Below are 15899 nucleotides of genomic sequence, written 5' to 3' on the forward strand. Positions count from 1 at the left end.
ATCACAAGGAAAATACATTTACACTAGGGAACCATAAAAAATCCGCGTGTACATGGACCCGCGCCATTCAAACCCGTGTTGTTCAAGGGTCAACAGTAATCATCAGTGTGCGAGTCATCCGCTGTGATCCTGCCTGCTTGTGTTTTTGAAAGGGGCTCCGAGTGGCTGCCTTGGGTTGGGGTACGTTGCTGCCTCCTCCACAGTCCCTATCGCGCCGGCTTTGGGGGGCACACAGTTTGCCGGTCTCCTTTTGGACACGGCATTGGTTTCTGGGCAGGGGCGTGGGAGCCGAGCTGAGAACGCCGAGGGCTCGGGAGAGCTGTTTTGATGTTGGTCGGGGGGGAGAGGCTTCTGGTCACCAGACCCTTGATCTGCGTCTGGGCCCCCCCCCCCAGGGCGGGGGGAGCCACGTTAGTGGAAGTGGGATGCGCAGCGCGTGCCCGGTGTGGGCCAGGCACTCAGAAGTGACTGCCTCCTCCAAGAAGCTTGGGCTCTCAGAAATGTCGAGAGGAAGGGCCATTTTTTTTCCTTTGTTCAAGAAGTTGGTTTGTGGACAGGTGAAAGGCTGCTCTGTTTGGGACAGCGGAGTGGGGGGCTCCGGGGAGTGAGGTTTGAGGACCCCGCTCACTTCACAGTGAGGCATCGGGACCCTTCTGTGTGGTCAAGTGGCAATGCGCTCGAGTCCCAGGGTCTTCTCTCACCGGCTGGAGGGCGACCTTGGGCAAGTCCTAGTCAATGCTCAGGAAACCATTTCTGAGACAATGCATGAATTTAGCTTCTTTGAGCTTCCATTTCTATCTCTGTGGAGCTGATATGATAATGCCAGACCCGCAGGGCTGCCGGAGCAGGGCGGGGGGCGGGGGGAGTACCGGACGATGACACCTGTAGACCGTTCATTACAGTGCCCAAGCCCACGGCAGGCACTCAGGACCTGTTAGTGGTGGCGCTTGATGTGGCTGTTCTGTCATCAGATTTGGTGGCTGGAGCGGCTCCCTCGGGTCGCAGTCCTTTCCACCTTGTGCTGGATCCAGAGGAGCCCCTACACGGGAGCGCGGGTTAGCCGGAGCTCCGGCGGCCGGGCCTGACCACCGCCAGTGATGCCCAGTGATGCCCAGTGATGCCCGAGATGCACGCAGGCGCGCAGGCCGGGCAGCCGAGTCCCCCACCCCCAGCAGCTCTCTCCAGCCTCTGCTAAAAATTCAGGTCTCGATTCCTGTGTGGCTGAAGCTGCCACGCTGGACCCGGCCACAGACAGGAAGGAAGGCCCCCCCGCGCCTCAGTCCTATGGAGAGGGGGACCGTGCCTCCCACAGGGGCGGGTTCCTCTTAGAGGCCCGTCTGACTGAAGCATCTGGTGAGGCTGCTCCCCGCCCCCGGACCCCCAAGCCCAGGAGCCTCTCATGTTTGAGGAGAGCAGATCCTCCGGGACAGTGGTTCTCGACTGGGGGGGACTTTGCCCCTCGGGACATTTGGCAGCGTCTGGAGGCATTTGGGGCTGTCGCCGCTGGGCAGGGTGGTGCCTCTGGCATCGAGGGGAGAGGACAGAGATGCTGGTAAACACCCTACAAGGCATCGGACAGTCTCCCCATGCCCAGCAAAGAATGACGTGGCCCCAAATGTGAACAGTGCTGAGTCGAGGAGTCTGGGGCTCCTTGATGGACGTAGTCAGCAGATAGTCACCGAGAACTGCCCTGTGCCAGGGACAACGTGCTCCAGGCTGGGAGTCCGGCAGCCTCAAGCCGCTGCCAGCCCAGAGGGGAGGCAGAGCAGTGCAGAACCACAGCCCAGGCCTTAAAATGGGAAAAGGCATTTGAGGAGGCAGGGAGAGCACCCCAGAGTGAGGGGAAGCAGGTGCACAGAGTCAGCAATATAGCAAGTCAGAGGAACAGCAAGCCCCTGCGCGCGGGCAGGGCGGGCAGGTGGCAGGGGGACAGCTGATAGGCATAGAGGGCTAACCATGCCACTGATCTGCAGTGATAGCAGGGGACAAACAAGGAGCTTGCCTTTCAGTGGGGGCAGACGGTAGACCAAATAAGTAGGACATAGTGTCTTAGACAGTGGTCAGCGTTACAGGAGAAAGACAAGGTAAGGGGGACTGGAAGAGCAAGGTGAGGGGTTAAAGTTTTAAATCAGGCGGTCAGGGTAGGCCTGGCTGAGAAGATAACATGTGAACAGTCTTGACAGAGGGAGGGGGATGAACCATGCCAATGTCTGAGGTAAGAACATTCCAGGCAGAGGGGAAACAGTAAGTGCAAAGGTCCTGTGGTACAGATGTGCCTGGGAGCCAGAATAGCCGAAGTAAAGCCACCAAGGGAAAGAGTGAAAGGCAACCAGGTTGGAGAGAGGAGAGAGGGAGAGGCAGGGCAGGAGGCGGGGCCTTGTAGGCCGATGCAGCGTTTTGGCGGTTACTCTGAGGGACGTAGGGTCCATTGGAGGGTTTGGACAGAGGGTGGTCTAATCTGACTGTGGAAAGGCTCTCTCTGGCTGCGGCTTTGTGACTAGACCATAGGGGTAAGGGTGGAAGAAGGCAGATCGGTGAGGAGGCTGTTGCCATAAGGACCAGAGGCTCTGATTCGCACCAGGTGGCGCAGTGGTGAAAAGTGATTGGATTCTGGATGTATTTTGAGGGTAGAGCCAAAAACAGGACTTGAGACAGATTAGATGAAAGGAGTGATAGAGAAGAGCAAGGATGGGCTTGGGGCTGAGCCACTGAACTGAGCCTGGTCTCTGCTCCCCCAGCGGAGGGGGGGGGGGGACGTCCCACTGGGGTAAAGCAGGCTTGAGGGGCGGGGATCAGGCTTCAGTTTGGACCAGTTTGGACTCCACGCAGTGAGCTCAGGGAGAAGAGTGGCCTGGAGGCCACGCTGGAGAGTTACCAGATTTCAGTGGCACGCAAGGTGGCCAGAGTGAAGGACAGGAGAGCGGCGTGTGGGGACAGCTCCTGGGTCCCGCAGCGCTGAGAGCTTAGCAGGGACAAGGAGCAGCAAAGGAAAGAGAAGGCGCAGCCAGCCGGGCAGGAGACCCGAGAGGCCGCAGTGACCTGGGCACAGCAGTGTGCAGGGTCATCGGCCACCTTGGCAAGGACAGTGGGTATATGGGCGTCCAAGTCCGAGGGGAAAGTTTTAAGGATGTGGACACTTGAGAACAGGTTAACTTCTTCAGGGAGTTTTGCAGGAGGGGAAGTAGAGTCGAGAGGAGTGTGTGTGTGCGTGTGTGTGCGTGTGTGTGTGTGCGTGTGTGTGTGTGTGCGTGTGTTTCAGATGGCAGCCCAACACGCTCATGCGCTTGTGGAACGCCGGGGGCTCGTCTCTGGCCACCTGGGGGGACAGACAGGTGCAGAGACGGTGGGTGATGAGCAGGTCCAGTGCTCCCACCTGGTGTGCAGGCGGCTGATTGAATAAGGCGGGGTCCCCCGCCCACGGGAAAGCCGTGAGCACGACACCCCCAGGCCTGCCATCCAGTTGTGCTAAGTTTCTGCATTTAATCGATCCGCAGTCAGAAATCGTGCCTTGGGGCGCCTGGGTGGCTGGGTCAGTTAAGCGTCTGCCTTCGGCTCAGGTCATGATCCCAGGGTCCTTGGATGGAGCCCCGCATCGGGCTCCCTGCTCAGTGGGGAGCCTGCTTCTCCCTCTGCTTGCTGCTCCCCCTGCTTGTGGTCACTCTCCCTCTCTCTCACAAACAAATAAATAAAATCTTAAAAAAAAAAAAAGAAGGTGGCAATCATGCCTTGACCTTAAGTCATAGCCAGGCTCCTTAAGTCTTGACCTTGACATTGCTTTGATTTCTTTCTCCCCTCTGTGAAATGCACCCCCTAGGAAGCCTTCCCAGATTCTCCCCAAAGGACGAGGTCCCATGAACTTTCACGGGGGGAGCTGTCTGGCCCGTCTCACATGGGCCACCTTGCAGAGGCGAGGGGTCCTCTCCCTCTCCCACTAGCGTTCATCTGTCAGTCTCTCCCGCCCCCACACCTGCCCCCACCCGGCCTCCCGCTCTCACAGGCTTTACCCTCCCTGTTAGATACCGCGTTGTGCATGCTCCCTCCTCCCGAGCAGCCGCCCCGCACCAGGCTCTGCCCATCGCACTGCGCCATCTGGCATCTGTCCAGAGTGGGCTTGTCCCCAGGTCCCTCCACATCCCTGCCGCCCCACGCCCCCCGGTTCCACCAGCACCTTGACCAGAGGCTTCCCCCCATCTCCTTGTTCAGCCTTTCTTGAGACCCCAGCGACCCCTCCTTACTCACCGACTGCCCCTATTCAACTTGGCACTTTGATACACTTTCTCCTGATTTCCCCCTGCTTCCTGCCACCCCCTCCCTGTGTCTTTTCTGGGACACCCCTGAAGGTTCTGGCCATTCTTACTGCAGGCTGTCTCTGGGCTTCCATGTTCGCTGCCTTGGGGGGTGGAGTCGAGGGAGGGGGTGCCCTGAGCTCTCCCCAGCCTGCATCTCTGGCCTCGGGCCATGGGTCCCGCTCCCCCATCCCCACGACCCCTTAGCCACTCCACTAGCACCTCCTACTCACCGAAGCCAAACCACTGCTGCTCACCCCCTTCCCCATTTGGGGAACCAGCTCCGGGCACAGGCCTCACCTCCTGGGTTCTGTATGACAAAGGGGTCACATCTCTCTCTCCAGTACCTTCTACTGCCTTGCCCCAGGGCCAGAATTCAAGCCCAGTTCTGCCAGAGTCCAGCTCAGGACCTCCCTTGACACCAACTGACCACCTGAAGAGATGCCCCCCGCCCCGACTTCTTGGTCTGGCTGTCCTTCCCCCGGCAGAGGAAAGCATGGGGGTGGCAGCCAGGGGACCCTGACGGAGCAGATCTAAGTGGCTCAGGGACAGGGTCTCCGAGCAGGGTCTGTAAGTGAGGCCCCTCCTTTGGGGTGGATGCCCGCACGGGCGGTTGCCTGGCCTTCTTGTCCCCCCAGCGTGGAGCGACAGCTCACTACTAGGCTCCTGGCCCTGCCTCTGCAGCCTCCGCTGTCCCACCACACCCTGGGCCTGCCTTCAACCTCACCCCATCACCTCTGCTGCCCCACCTCGCCCAGCCCCTTCCCTGTGTCTCACGGGCAGCCAAGCTCCATGTCTGCTGGGAGTGCAGGCCGGCCAGGCCTCAGTTCTGCCCAGAGCCACCTCTTCGGGGGCGGCCACCCCCGACGCTCAGCTTTGCTCCCCCCAGAGAGCCCCTCGACAGCGAACTCCGTGTCTGGGGGCAGGGGCAGCAGCGTTTGGGGCAGGCCCTCCAGGCCAGCTCAGCAAAGCGGCCCGGCCCCCGCCGGCAGGGGCAGCCCAGAACAATGCGCAGGCAGGGCACAAATGCACAGGAAACCCGGGGCTGGGCACCCCTCTGACCCCAGGCGCCTGACCAAGACCGTGCCCAATAAAATAGCAGTGCAAGCAATCATCTTGCTGGCACCTCATCTACTCCTCATGCAGCGCTCGGTCCCCTTGGCACCACGCTGCGTGCACACCTCCGGGGATGAGGGCTCCCTCTGGCTAGACCTCGGGGCCCCCCCTCACCATAGGCTCCTGAACCTCCATCCCGTCCCTTCTATCCCCACGGCCTACAGCGTGGAGGCCGGACCCCCACCCTGCCACCACCCCATCCCCGTCCTCCTCCATGACCTGACCCTGCCCTCACGTCCAGCCTCTTCCCCAAACCCCACCTCGGGTCCCTCACTTCCACCAACACCTGCCAGGTACCAGTGTCTGAAGGAAGAAGTCCATTCAGGCCCGGAACCAGTGCAGACCCAGCTGCGGGGGGAGGGCTCGGACATGGCCTTGGGTTTGGTCCCGGACCAAGAGGTCTCCGTTCTTCATCTGTAAAACGGGGATCACCTTTTCGGACTGATGGGATTGTCGCGAGATGTGTAAAGAGCTTGGCGCGCAGCGGGCACCCAGGAGATGGAGCAGGTGGGGGTGAGGTCAGCGGCCCCCCACCCTGGCTCAGGACGCTGAGCGCTGCCAAGGCCGGGTTGGCAGGCAGGTCCGCAGGCCGCGCGGCGATGGGCAAATCCCTGTGCCAGGGAGGGTACAGGGCCATCCTCCTGACTCGGCCCCTAGCCCGGCGCCTTTGGGCATTTCTGGTGCCACAGTGCCCCCTGGTGGCCATGCAGCCTACCGCGAAGGACAGCGCCTCCACCGCCTTCTCTGGGGCCCTGAGCAAGACTCAGTTGGCGCCATTTAGAAACGAGCCCCGGGCTGCTCCCAGGCACCCACTGTCCTCCCTGCTCCTGGCTGCTGTTGGCACCCCACCCCCCGGGCCTGGACTGGGAGACTTTCCCAACATCTCCCACCCTCCAAAAGGACAGGAAGGTCTCCATACAGAATTATTTTGGATTGGCTTTTGCCGCAAAGACAACGCCTGGCACTTCAGTGGGGGAGATAGAGACTGTAGGTCAGGGGATTCCTGGGGGGGGCACCCCATCCCCCTCACTGGGCTGGAGCCTGTTGTGGGAGACGCCAAGCGAGTCTGGTGTCAGCTCCAGAGGCAGGACCCCTCCCTCCCCCACGTCCTGCTGGATCTAAAGCAGGCCCACCCACCCCGGGCTGTACCTCGTTTCTCCCCCCCTCCGACCCCTGAGGCCTCCCTCTGGTCATTATCCCAGGGCACAGCCCTGGAAGAAACTTGGGGTTTGCTGGGTTCCACATCCCTGCCTTGCCTGACACAGGCAAAGTGAGGCCTCGAGAGGGCAAGGGGCCGGCCAGGCTCCCGGCTGGTCATGGCAGAACCGGGGTGGACCCGCTCCTCCTGAATCCCCCTGCCCTGGGCAACTGCGACTACCTCAGGGATCTCAGGAGCGTACTGAGTCCGTAGGGCCAGGAGTGCCCCTGCTGGCTGGCCTCACGGCCATCCCTTAGACTACGGGTTGGAGAGGCGGAGTGGGGAAGGCGCCACGGGCCACACCAGGCTCCCTCTGACGGCCACGTCTTCCTTTGACGCAGGGCGCTGCGCAGAGCTGCAGGTCCACATCACCGAGGCCATGGCCACAGCAGCCGAGCAGAGGGAGCTGATCGCGCGCTTGGAGCAGGACCTTAGTACCATCCAGTCCATCCAGCGGCCGGACGCCGAGGTGAGCCTGCCCCCTCACCACCTGCCCCGAACTTTGAGCCCTTACCCAATAAAACTTCACGGGTTAACCGGCGCCAGCTCCTCAGGCGGCTGGTGTCCACCTGCCCCCACAGGGCCCACAGGGCTGTCACCCACAGCCCGAGTGTTGCCTGCACACTTCACCACAAAGGCCCAGTTCGGGACACCAGGCCACAGGGCACAGGGGCAGGCTTGGAACTGCGCCCTGGGAGCTGTGGGCCGACGCCGGGCAGGATGACCCACCCATCCCACGGCTAGAGGACCTGAGTCCCGGGGGTCACGGAAGGCTGGAGCCCTTGGAGGTCACTCTGTCACCCGCCGCATTTTCTAGATGCAGAAATGGGGCTCGGAGAGAGCAGCTGGGCCGGCCTGGCAAGGCCCAGGGGCCCCATGATGGCATACCGCTGAGCTCCCACCTCGGGGTCAACCCAAGGCCCAGCCTTCCCTGCGGGGGCCCACGGGAGGCATCCTCCAGGCCCCTTGTGGCCGCTGGGGTGCCCAGTGCCTCCACCAGACCACCCCACCTGTTCCTTGCCCCCCACTTGCTTGGCACCCCGAAAGGCTGCGTTCGGTGGCACGTAGGGAGCAGCTACCCCTTCCTCCCACCTGCAGGGCGCAGCTGAGCACGGCCTGGAGAAGGTCCCAGAGCCCATCAAGGAGGCCACCGCCCTGTTCTATGGTAAGGAGGGGCTGGCCCGTCTCGGAGCCAGCGATGGGCAGGGCGGGGGCAGGGAAAGCAGAAAAGAGGTGCTACGGTCAGCCCTGATCCCTCAAGAGCACTCCCCGTCCTCCAAGAAGGTCAGGGCCCCCTGCCCCAGCAACGCAGCACCAACCAAAGAGAGGGGGCTGGGTCCACCACTTGCCCTTCTATGCCTTAGCTTGACACCCCCACCCAGGACCCTGGCCCCCTTTGCCCTGCCAATGGCCTGTGGGCGGCTGATGGCTGGTGGTGAGCTCCCCAGGGAGGCCTCAGCACAGAGATGCAGCCAGAGAGCTCCCAGCGCCGCTGGGGAGGTGGCCTGCTCTGGTATCAGTATGGAGGAGGAACCTGGGCTGGTGGGCCAGGACGTTGGAGGGAGGCTCTCACGGCTTCCCAGTGTCCTTTCACTTCCCCAGGAGCGGGCAGAGGGGAGGGGGTCTTCCGACAGACGCAGGGGTCTCAGATCCAAGTACTGAGGAACGGGGGCCTGAGGCCCTCCCCTTCTAGGATCCCTATTCCCCTGGACATCCCTTCCCTCCCCCGGCCTCTCAGCACCTGTGCTCAGAACCTGTGCCTTCTACCTCACGGTCCTTGGCCAGAGCTCCCTCTGGGCTGGGGCTGCCCGACCTGAGGGCCCACTGGTGGGTTCTGCCTCCCGCCACCCCAAGCCACTCTCCTCCACCTCCTAGGACCCTCGGCACTGGCCAGTGGCACCCTCCCCGAGGGCCAGGTGGACTCCCTGCTCTCCATCATTTCCAGCCAGAGGGAGCGTTTCCGTGCCCGGAACCAGGAGCTGGAGGCTGTGAGTCACATTATTCCCTCCCTTATGCCCTTGGACCTGAGGACACAGTGGGGGACCCACAGGCTTGGGGGCAGAGAGTTGTGTCACAGACCATAAACCACAGAGGGGTTAGATTTGTTCTGTGCAGTCAGGGAGGGCTTCCTGGAGGAGGTTCTGCCACGCCCACGCTGGGCTTTGAAAGAAGAGTTAGACACTCAAAGTAGAGGAGACTAGGTGAGCAGAGACAGGGGGCCAACAAGCCCGAAAGGCTGTGCCAGGGCTGCAGGAATAAGACCCAGAGGGCCCTACTGCCGGGCTGGGGTGCTACCCAAGGATTTAAGCAAGGGAGCGACACCGTCAGAATGGAGGGTAAGAAGGGTCACTCGGCAGCCAATTCAGGACAGAACCTGGCCTGGGAAGACGACTGGAGAGTGGTCACCATCGTCCAAGAAGAAACATCTAAATCAGGTGGGGGACTGAAGACAAGGGCAGGGCGGAGAGAGGAAGGGCTTTGAGCCCTATGAGGAGGAGCAATCGGGAAACGTTGAGGAGCCCCGTGGGACTGGGAGAGCACCTGGCTGGGGGCCTTCCTGGAGGGGCGCCACAAGAAAGGGGTGGTCTGCGAAGGTGACCTGTAATGTGAGGTGCCTCCCTGGGGTGACTGCGGTGCCAGCAGGGTGGCTGGGGTCCCGGAAGGGGGGACAGGATACAAGAGAGGGGGTCAGGGAGGAAGTGAAGGGAGCATGAGCAAGGGATGTCCAGGACACAAAGGCCAGGCCAGGGCGTGCCCACAGAGGGAGTGAGCGCTGGATCCGGATTGCAGAGGGCCAGGTGACAGACCAGAGGAGTACCTGGAGGGGGCGCTGTCCCGGCCTTGGGGACTCCGCAGACTCCCCATCCCCCAGAGCCACGCCAGGTCATCCCTGAGCTCTCCCAGTGCGAGCAGGAGCCCGGAAGGTTTCCATCCTTCTCAAAGAGTCACTGCTTGAGCTGATGATGGAATTTCTAGACCCTTCCTCTCCAAACCCACAGCTGTGCCCATGGGATTTCCAGGCTGGGGCCAGGGAGAGGCTGACATTCACTGGGTGCCCACGGCGGGCCAGGCCTGCTGCTGGTCCAGTGGCAAGGGTGGGACCTCCTGTGACCTGGGCTCCGGGGCAAGAGGCTTCAAACGGGGGCATGGTCAGGCCTGCTCACGCTCACACTCACGCTCCCCTCGGGCACTAGGGACAGCCATGCAACGGGATGCCAGGCAGCCCTTAAAAGGAGGCCTTCAAAACAGGTTAAGTGGAAGGAAAAGTGTTTTACAGTATTCTACCTTTTGCTTTAAAAAATCTAGGTTTTTTGGGCGCCTGGGTGGCTCAGTTGGTTAAGCAACTGCCTTCGGCTCAGGTCATGATCCTGGAGTCCCGGGATCGAGTCCCACATCGGGCTCCCTGCTCGGCAGGGAGTCTGCTTCTCCCTCTGACCCTCCTCCCTCTCATGCTCTCTGTCTCTCATTCTCTCTCTCTCAAAAAAAAAAAAAAAAAAAAAAAAAATCTAGGTTTTTTTTAATCAGGTACTGACTTTTTAAAAATTGTAGTAAAACACACATAACATAAAATTCACCGTCTTAACCATCTTGAAGTGTACAGTTTGGGGACATTAAGTACATTCACGTTGTTGTACAAACATCCGCACCATCCAAGTCCAGAGCTTTTTTCATCTTCCCAAACTGAAACTCTGTCCCCACTAAACACTAACTCCACGCCGCCCCCCCAGCCCATCCCTAGCTCACCACGCTTCTACCCTCTGTCTCTGTCACTTGACTACACTAGGGACCTCGTGTAAGTGGAATCATACAGTATTTGTCTTTGTGTGGCTGGTGTATTTCGCTGAGCAGAATGTCCTCAAGTTTCACCCATGTTGTAGCGGTGTCGGAATGTCCTTCCTTTTTAAGGCTGAGCAGTATTCTGTTGTGCCGGATACCAAGTTTTGTTTATCCATTCATCCATCAAGGGACCCTTGGTTTGCTCCCATCTGCTGGCTGCTGTGAACCGTGCTGCCATGAACATGGGATGTGCAGATATTTCTTGGAGTCCCTGCTTTCAGTTCTTTCGGGTAGCTACCCAGAAGTAGAATATCTGGATCATGGGATAATTCTATGCTTCATTGTTTGAGGAACCGCCCCTACTACTGTGTACTCTTTAGTCCTGTTTGAATTTTTTTGACAGCATGAAGAAAACACCTACTTAAGCATTTGGATAAGCTGAAAACTGAGGTCCTTTTTCATTTGCTCCTGGATTAGCAAACATTAAAACCGCATAGCATCTGATTCCATTTATATGAAATGTCCAGAAGAGGCAAATCAGAAGAGACAGAAAGATTAGTGGTTGCCAGGGGGTAGGAGAAGAGGGAAGGACTGATGGGTTTGGGGTTTCCTTTTGGGGTAACAAACATATTGTGGAATGAAATCGTGGGGATGGTTCACCATATTCACTGCGAATATACTAAAAAAAAAGAATCATACACCTAAAGACAGTGATGTTTGTTATATGAATTACATCTCGATAGTTCTTTCAAAGGTTGATGATACCATAAACAAACAAAGAAGACATGAAGGAGCCTGACCCCAAATCTGTCTTCTGCTTGGGGTGGGGTCACAGGAGGAGAAGGGGACTTGCCAGAATCTAGAAGGTCAAGAGAGATGGCCACAGGCAAAGAAGGGGCTCTGGGTAGATGAGCAGAACCTGTGTCAGCCTGGAAGCCTCCCCCCCCACCCCTTCCCCCGCGGGCCCTGCCTGCCCGCCCACCTGCCCACCTGCCCCCAGGAGAACCGTCTGGCCCAGCACACCATCCAGGCCCTGCAGAGCGAGCTGGACAGCCTGCGTGCAGACAACATCAAGCTCTTCGAGAAGATCAAGTTCCTGCAGAGCTACCCGGGCCGTGTAAGTGCCCTCCCCAGTTTCGGCCCCAGGTGTACCAGGCAAGGAGAGAGGGCTACCAGGCCCCCCAAGGCAAGAGGGTTGGGGGCAGTGACCTGCTGGGCAGCACTGGGGGCCATCCAGCCCGCCCTGCCTGCCAGCTATCCTCCCTGAGCTGGGGAGAGTCCCCCACAGTGGGGCCTTTGTGCAGTTCATTTGTCAGAACAGCCAGGAGGTGGTGAGGTTCAGCAAGAGGCAGGGCTCACAGGCCCCAGGCCCATTGGCCCCGGTGTCCCGTCTGTGAAATGGGAGTGATCCACTAGCAGATCCTAGGATCCTAGGGTTTAACTCCAGGGCTGTTGAGCATGCAGGATAGGCCCTGGGGAATCCATATGTTCTAAACTTAAATTCTTTAAAAAAACAAAAAACAAAACAGACTTTGGTCCAATATCCCCCAAACCAATCAAGAAACCAGAATAAAAACCCACTCACTCCATTCTGGGCCTCGGAGGGCCCTCCCTGGCTTCTCTCAGCCCCCAGGCCTCACAGGGGAACCCCTCGTGGGAGGAAACCCTTCTGTGACTGTGGGGAGACAGGGTGGCCTGTAGAAGCTCAGGGAGCAGTGACACTCAGGGTGGGGGCCTCCAGAGGACAAGACCTTCCGCCCCATTCCCCACTCCACCTGTTGGAACTGCACTCAGGCCACCAGAGGGCGCCAGACTCTGCGCAAACTAGTACACGGTACCCAGTGCCGCGCTGGGGTGGGGGTGCCCGGCTCCCAGCTCTGGTGCCCCACAGCCACCCTGCACGCTCCCCGCGAACCCCTCCCAGACCCACTGGCCCGCACTGGCCCAGCGCTTTCTGATGTACACTCAGGCCCCAGACTGGGCTTCAGTTCCCTCTCCCTGCCCTGAGTCACCGTGGCCCGGAGCCTGGTGGGAAGTCTCCGAACTCGGGCAATGCTCCTGCACGTGTGGCCCTGGCCACATTCAAGCTGTCACCCGGCCCTCTCCCAGCTCTAGGGCGTGGGGCCCCTCCCCCACCTCCACTGTGCTGATGGGGAAACTGAGGCTCCCCTGTGATCCTGCCAGCCTCAGGATGCCTCATCCCTGCCTTGTTCCTGTTGGGCCCTCAGTGACTGGGTCTCTCTCCTCCTCATGCAGAGCGGAGGCAGTGACGACACGGAGCTGCGGTACTCCTCCCAGTACGAGGAGCGCCTGGACCCCTTCTCCTCCTTCAGCAAGCGGGTGCGTGAGCCCACAGAGGCTGCTCGCTGGCCGGGCTGTGGGCAAGCCTGCGGGACCCACCAGCTCGCCAGGCCTCAGCCTGCCCTATGCCCTCATGCCAGCAGCCCTGCCCAGCCTCACCCTGCTCCCCGCCACACTGCCCCCCACACACCGCCCAGACCAGCAGGGCAGCCTCCATGGAGGCCCAGGGTGCACCCCGGGCGGGCCGAGGGTGCCAGGAATACCTGGTGGCTACGTGAGGGTGTGTGATAGGGAGTGGGCTAACCCCACGCGCCTGCTCGGGGGTCAGGCAGACAAGCGAAGGGCCCCCGGTGTCATGTGGCCTCCGAGAGGGCAGAGGGAGGCAGCTATCCCGGGAGCCGCTCACAGACGTTGGGCGAGCCTAGGGTGTCACGCTGAGTGGAAGGGGACACCGGGGAGGCCCCCAGCAGCCCCCTGGGGTCCCTCTCTGCAGCAAGCTGGGGCCTATGGGGCCCTTGGGGTCCTCCCCTCACCCTCCCTCCCTCTTCAGGAGCGGCAGCGGAAGTACCTGAGCCTGAGCCCTTGGGACAAGGCCACGCTCAGCATGGTGAGTTCCCTCCTCTGTGCTCAGCTGGGACACACCGGGACCTCTGACTCTGGGCCTCCAAAGACATCTGCCCTCGGTTCCGTCTGGAGAAGTCCCAGGGACCCCACTCACCCCTCACAGGCCCTGCTAGGAGTGGCCATGGGACCTAGAACAAGGGTCCCTTCCCCTCCAGGACAGCTCGTCCGGTAGTACCATTCCTGGAAGGTTCTGGAAGGTGCTGCAGGGGGAGCCGTTCCCTAGAATTCCTGTGGCCCAGGTTCCCAGCCCATACAGTGGGAGACCACAGCGGGCTGTCCCTCCTCTTGCGGCCCCGGGTCCTTCACTGCAGGAACCTGGGGCAGCCCTTCAGGGGTGGGTGAGGCCTGCCCCACCCCCACGCCACACCTTGTTGCTCCCCAGGGGCGACTGGTTCTCTCCAATAAGATGGCACGCACCATTGGCTTCTTCTACACGCTATTCCTGCACTGCTTGGTCTTCCTGGTGAGTATCCAGGCAGGCGGCCAGGGATCCTTCACCACGCTTCCCGGACCTCCAAGGGCAGCAGGGTCGGTCTTGTGGCCTGGCACCCTGGGCCAACCCCGGGCCACACCGTGCTCCTGGCCACCTCTCTCCCCTTCAAGGGGACAACGAGCCCACCCATCGGGCCCTCTGGCTGGGGCAGCAGCTCGGCCACTCTGTGGAAACGGCCTGGCTGACTCCATCCACGGCCCCGTCCTGGAGGGGCGCGGGGGGAGGGCATGGCCACTGTGGGAGCCCGAGGCCGGCGGGGAAGCGGGTCTGACGGACTCTACTAAGGGACAGCCAGCTGGGCTGCACAGGCAGGGATATCTTGAACTGAATCTCCTCAAGTGCAGAGTGACCGTCCTGGGGAAAGTCTGCCGTCCACTGAGTCAGAGAATCGGAGAGGGTAGGGCATGCCCGTGAAGGCTGCAGCCTCGGGGACTCCCGTCCCCAGCGAGGCCACAGGCAAGATGGCCCCTCCGTGGTTAGCCTGGGCTCCAACTCTGACCCCAGGGCCCAACAGATCCCGGCCTGCCAGTGTCACACGCAGCAGTGTCAGGGACAGTACCCTCACGGCGAGGCCTGTCTGACCGTGTGTGAAACAGGCGGGGGCACAAGGACATCTCTGAGGCCCTCCTGCCCTGGGGCCCAGCCCAGGAGAAGCGTCAGGCGCGGCCGGGAGGCCAGGCCCGGGGGCTAGAGGTGGGCTGCAGGAGGGGCAGTGCGTGGGGACAGACAGCTCACTGTGTCTCTGCCTGGCCAGGTGCTCTACAAGCTGGCGTGGAGCGAGAGCATGGAGAGGGACTGTGCCACCTTTTGCGCTAAGAAGTGAGGACAGCACCCGAGTCCCACCACAGCCCTGCGCTGAGCCCCGCCGCAACACCGAGCTCCTCCTGTGCCCCCCACCCCCAGCCCTCCACCACTGCCGCCCACTCTGGCCCGCCCCCAGCTCCCCAGCACCCACCCTGTCACAGGGTGCACGCCCCCTGGGGATCCCCGCGCCCCCCACACACGTGCGCGCGTGCGCGCGCGCGCACACACACACACACACACACACACACACACTTCCCTCCTTTTTACCCTTGGTCTCAGCAAAGGTTTCTATCCCCAACAGGTTCGCCGATCACCTGCACAAGTTCCACGAGAATGACAACGGGGCGGCAGCCGGTGACTTGTGGCAGTGATGTCCTCGGGCCTCCCCAACACGACAGTTATGGCTGCACCCCCCACCCCTTGCTTGTTCAGCTGCTTCTAATGACTTAGACTTCCCTGAAGAGTTCCCCACAGAAACCGCCCTTGCCCTCCACCCACTGGTGCCAGAGGCCCCAGGTCCCCCTGGGCCCCCTTAAGGGAACGTCAGCCACATCAGGCCCCCTAGGTCCAAAAAGGCCCCGAGGCCCAGCCAGGCTGAGTCAGAGGGGCCCCTTCAGCCTCATCTTAGGCTGGGGACCTGGCTTGGGCCCCGCCCACAGCCTGACCACTAGCCCTGGTGGCAGTCACTTCCCATCGCCAGCTGTGATGCTGATTTGTGTCCCTGCTGATTCTGGCCATGGTTCATCCAGTTGGGATCCCCTGGGCCTCTCTGTGCCCGGTCTGAGATCCCCTAGGGCTCCCCTACGATCTACCACCACCACCTCCCCTCAAGAGATAGAGGGCCCTTCCTCACAGGCCAGCAGGCTTTGAGTCCTGCCTTTGTCACCACCCCCACCCCACCCTGAGAAGAGGGGAAGCCCCAGAGGGCGTGGGATAATTTCTGTTACCTCCTCCCTGCCCCCAGACCCGTTGTGAGTTTTGCTTTCTTCTTTAGCAAGATATTTTGGCTTCTAGGCAAGGAGGGATCTCCAGTGAGCCCCTGTGCCCCAGGCTTTTCAGACCCAAGGACTGGCCTGAGGGGCCCAGGCGCCTCTCAGCCAGGGCAGAACGGGCCCGTGGACCACCCTAGCATGGCCACCTCGAGGCCACTGGCTGATCCTCCTAAGTTAGGTTTGCACTTGCGCGTTCAGCTTTGCACATTTCAAATAAACACATGGTTGCAGCTACGCTGGTGCCCATGCTCTGCGACTCCGGGGGGCTGGGTAGCCCGTGGGTGCCTGCAGCGACACGCCCGGGACCT

General features: G+C 60.9%; 1 protein-coding gene across 3 annotated transcripts in view; it reads left to right on the forward strand.

Annotated features, from left to right (window-relative positions):
• CUX1 (cut like homeobox 1) overlaps positions 1 to 15825 on the forward strand; it is a 351030-nt gene extending 335205 nt beyond the window's left edge. For all 3 annotated transcript variants that reach the window (XM_078074428.1, XM_078074427.1, XM_078074426.1), the window contains exons 15-23: positions 6942 to 7069; positions 7699 to 7765; positions 8476 to 8588; positions 11378 to 11494; positions 12634 to 12717; positions 13229 to 13285; positions 13685 to 13765; positions 14550 to 14614; positions 14901 to 15825. In XM_078074428.1, the coding sequence (XP_077930554.1) occupies positions 6942 to 7069; positions 7699 to 7765; positions 8476 to 8588; positions 11378 to 11494; positions 12634 to 12717; positions 13229 to 13285; positions 13685 to 13765; positions 14550 to 14614; positions 14901 to 14970 (782 nt within the window). In that variant the 3' untranslated portion in view covers positions 14971 to 15825. The remainder of the gene's footprint in view (positions 1 to 6941; positions 7070 to 7698; positions 7766 to 8475; positions 8589 to 11377; positions 11495 to 12633; positions 12718 to 13228; positions 13286 to 13684; positions 13766 to 14549; positions 14615 to 14900) is intronic.
• The last annotated feature ends 74 nt before the right edge of the window (positions 15826 to 15899 follow it).

The sequence above is a fragment of the Halichoerus grypus genome, chromosome 6 (assembly GCF_964656455.1).
Source record: "Halichoerus grypus chromosome 6, mHalGry1.hap1.1, whole genome shotgun sequence".
Taxonomy (NCBI): domain Eukaryota; kingdom Metazoa; phylum Chordata; class Mammalia; order Carnivora; family Phocidae; genus Halichoerus; species Halichoerus grypus.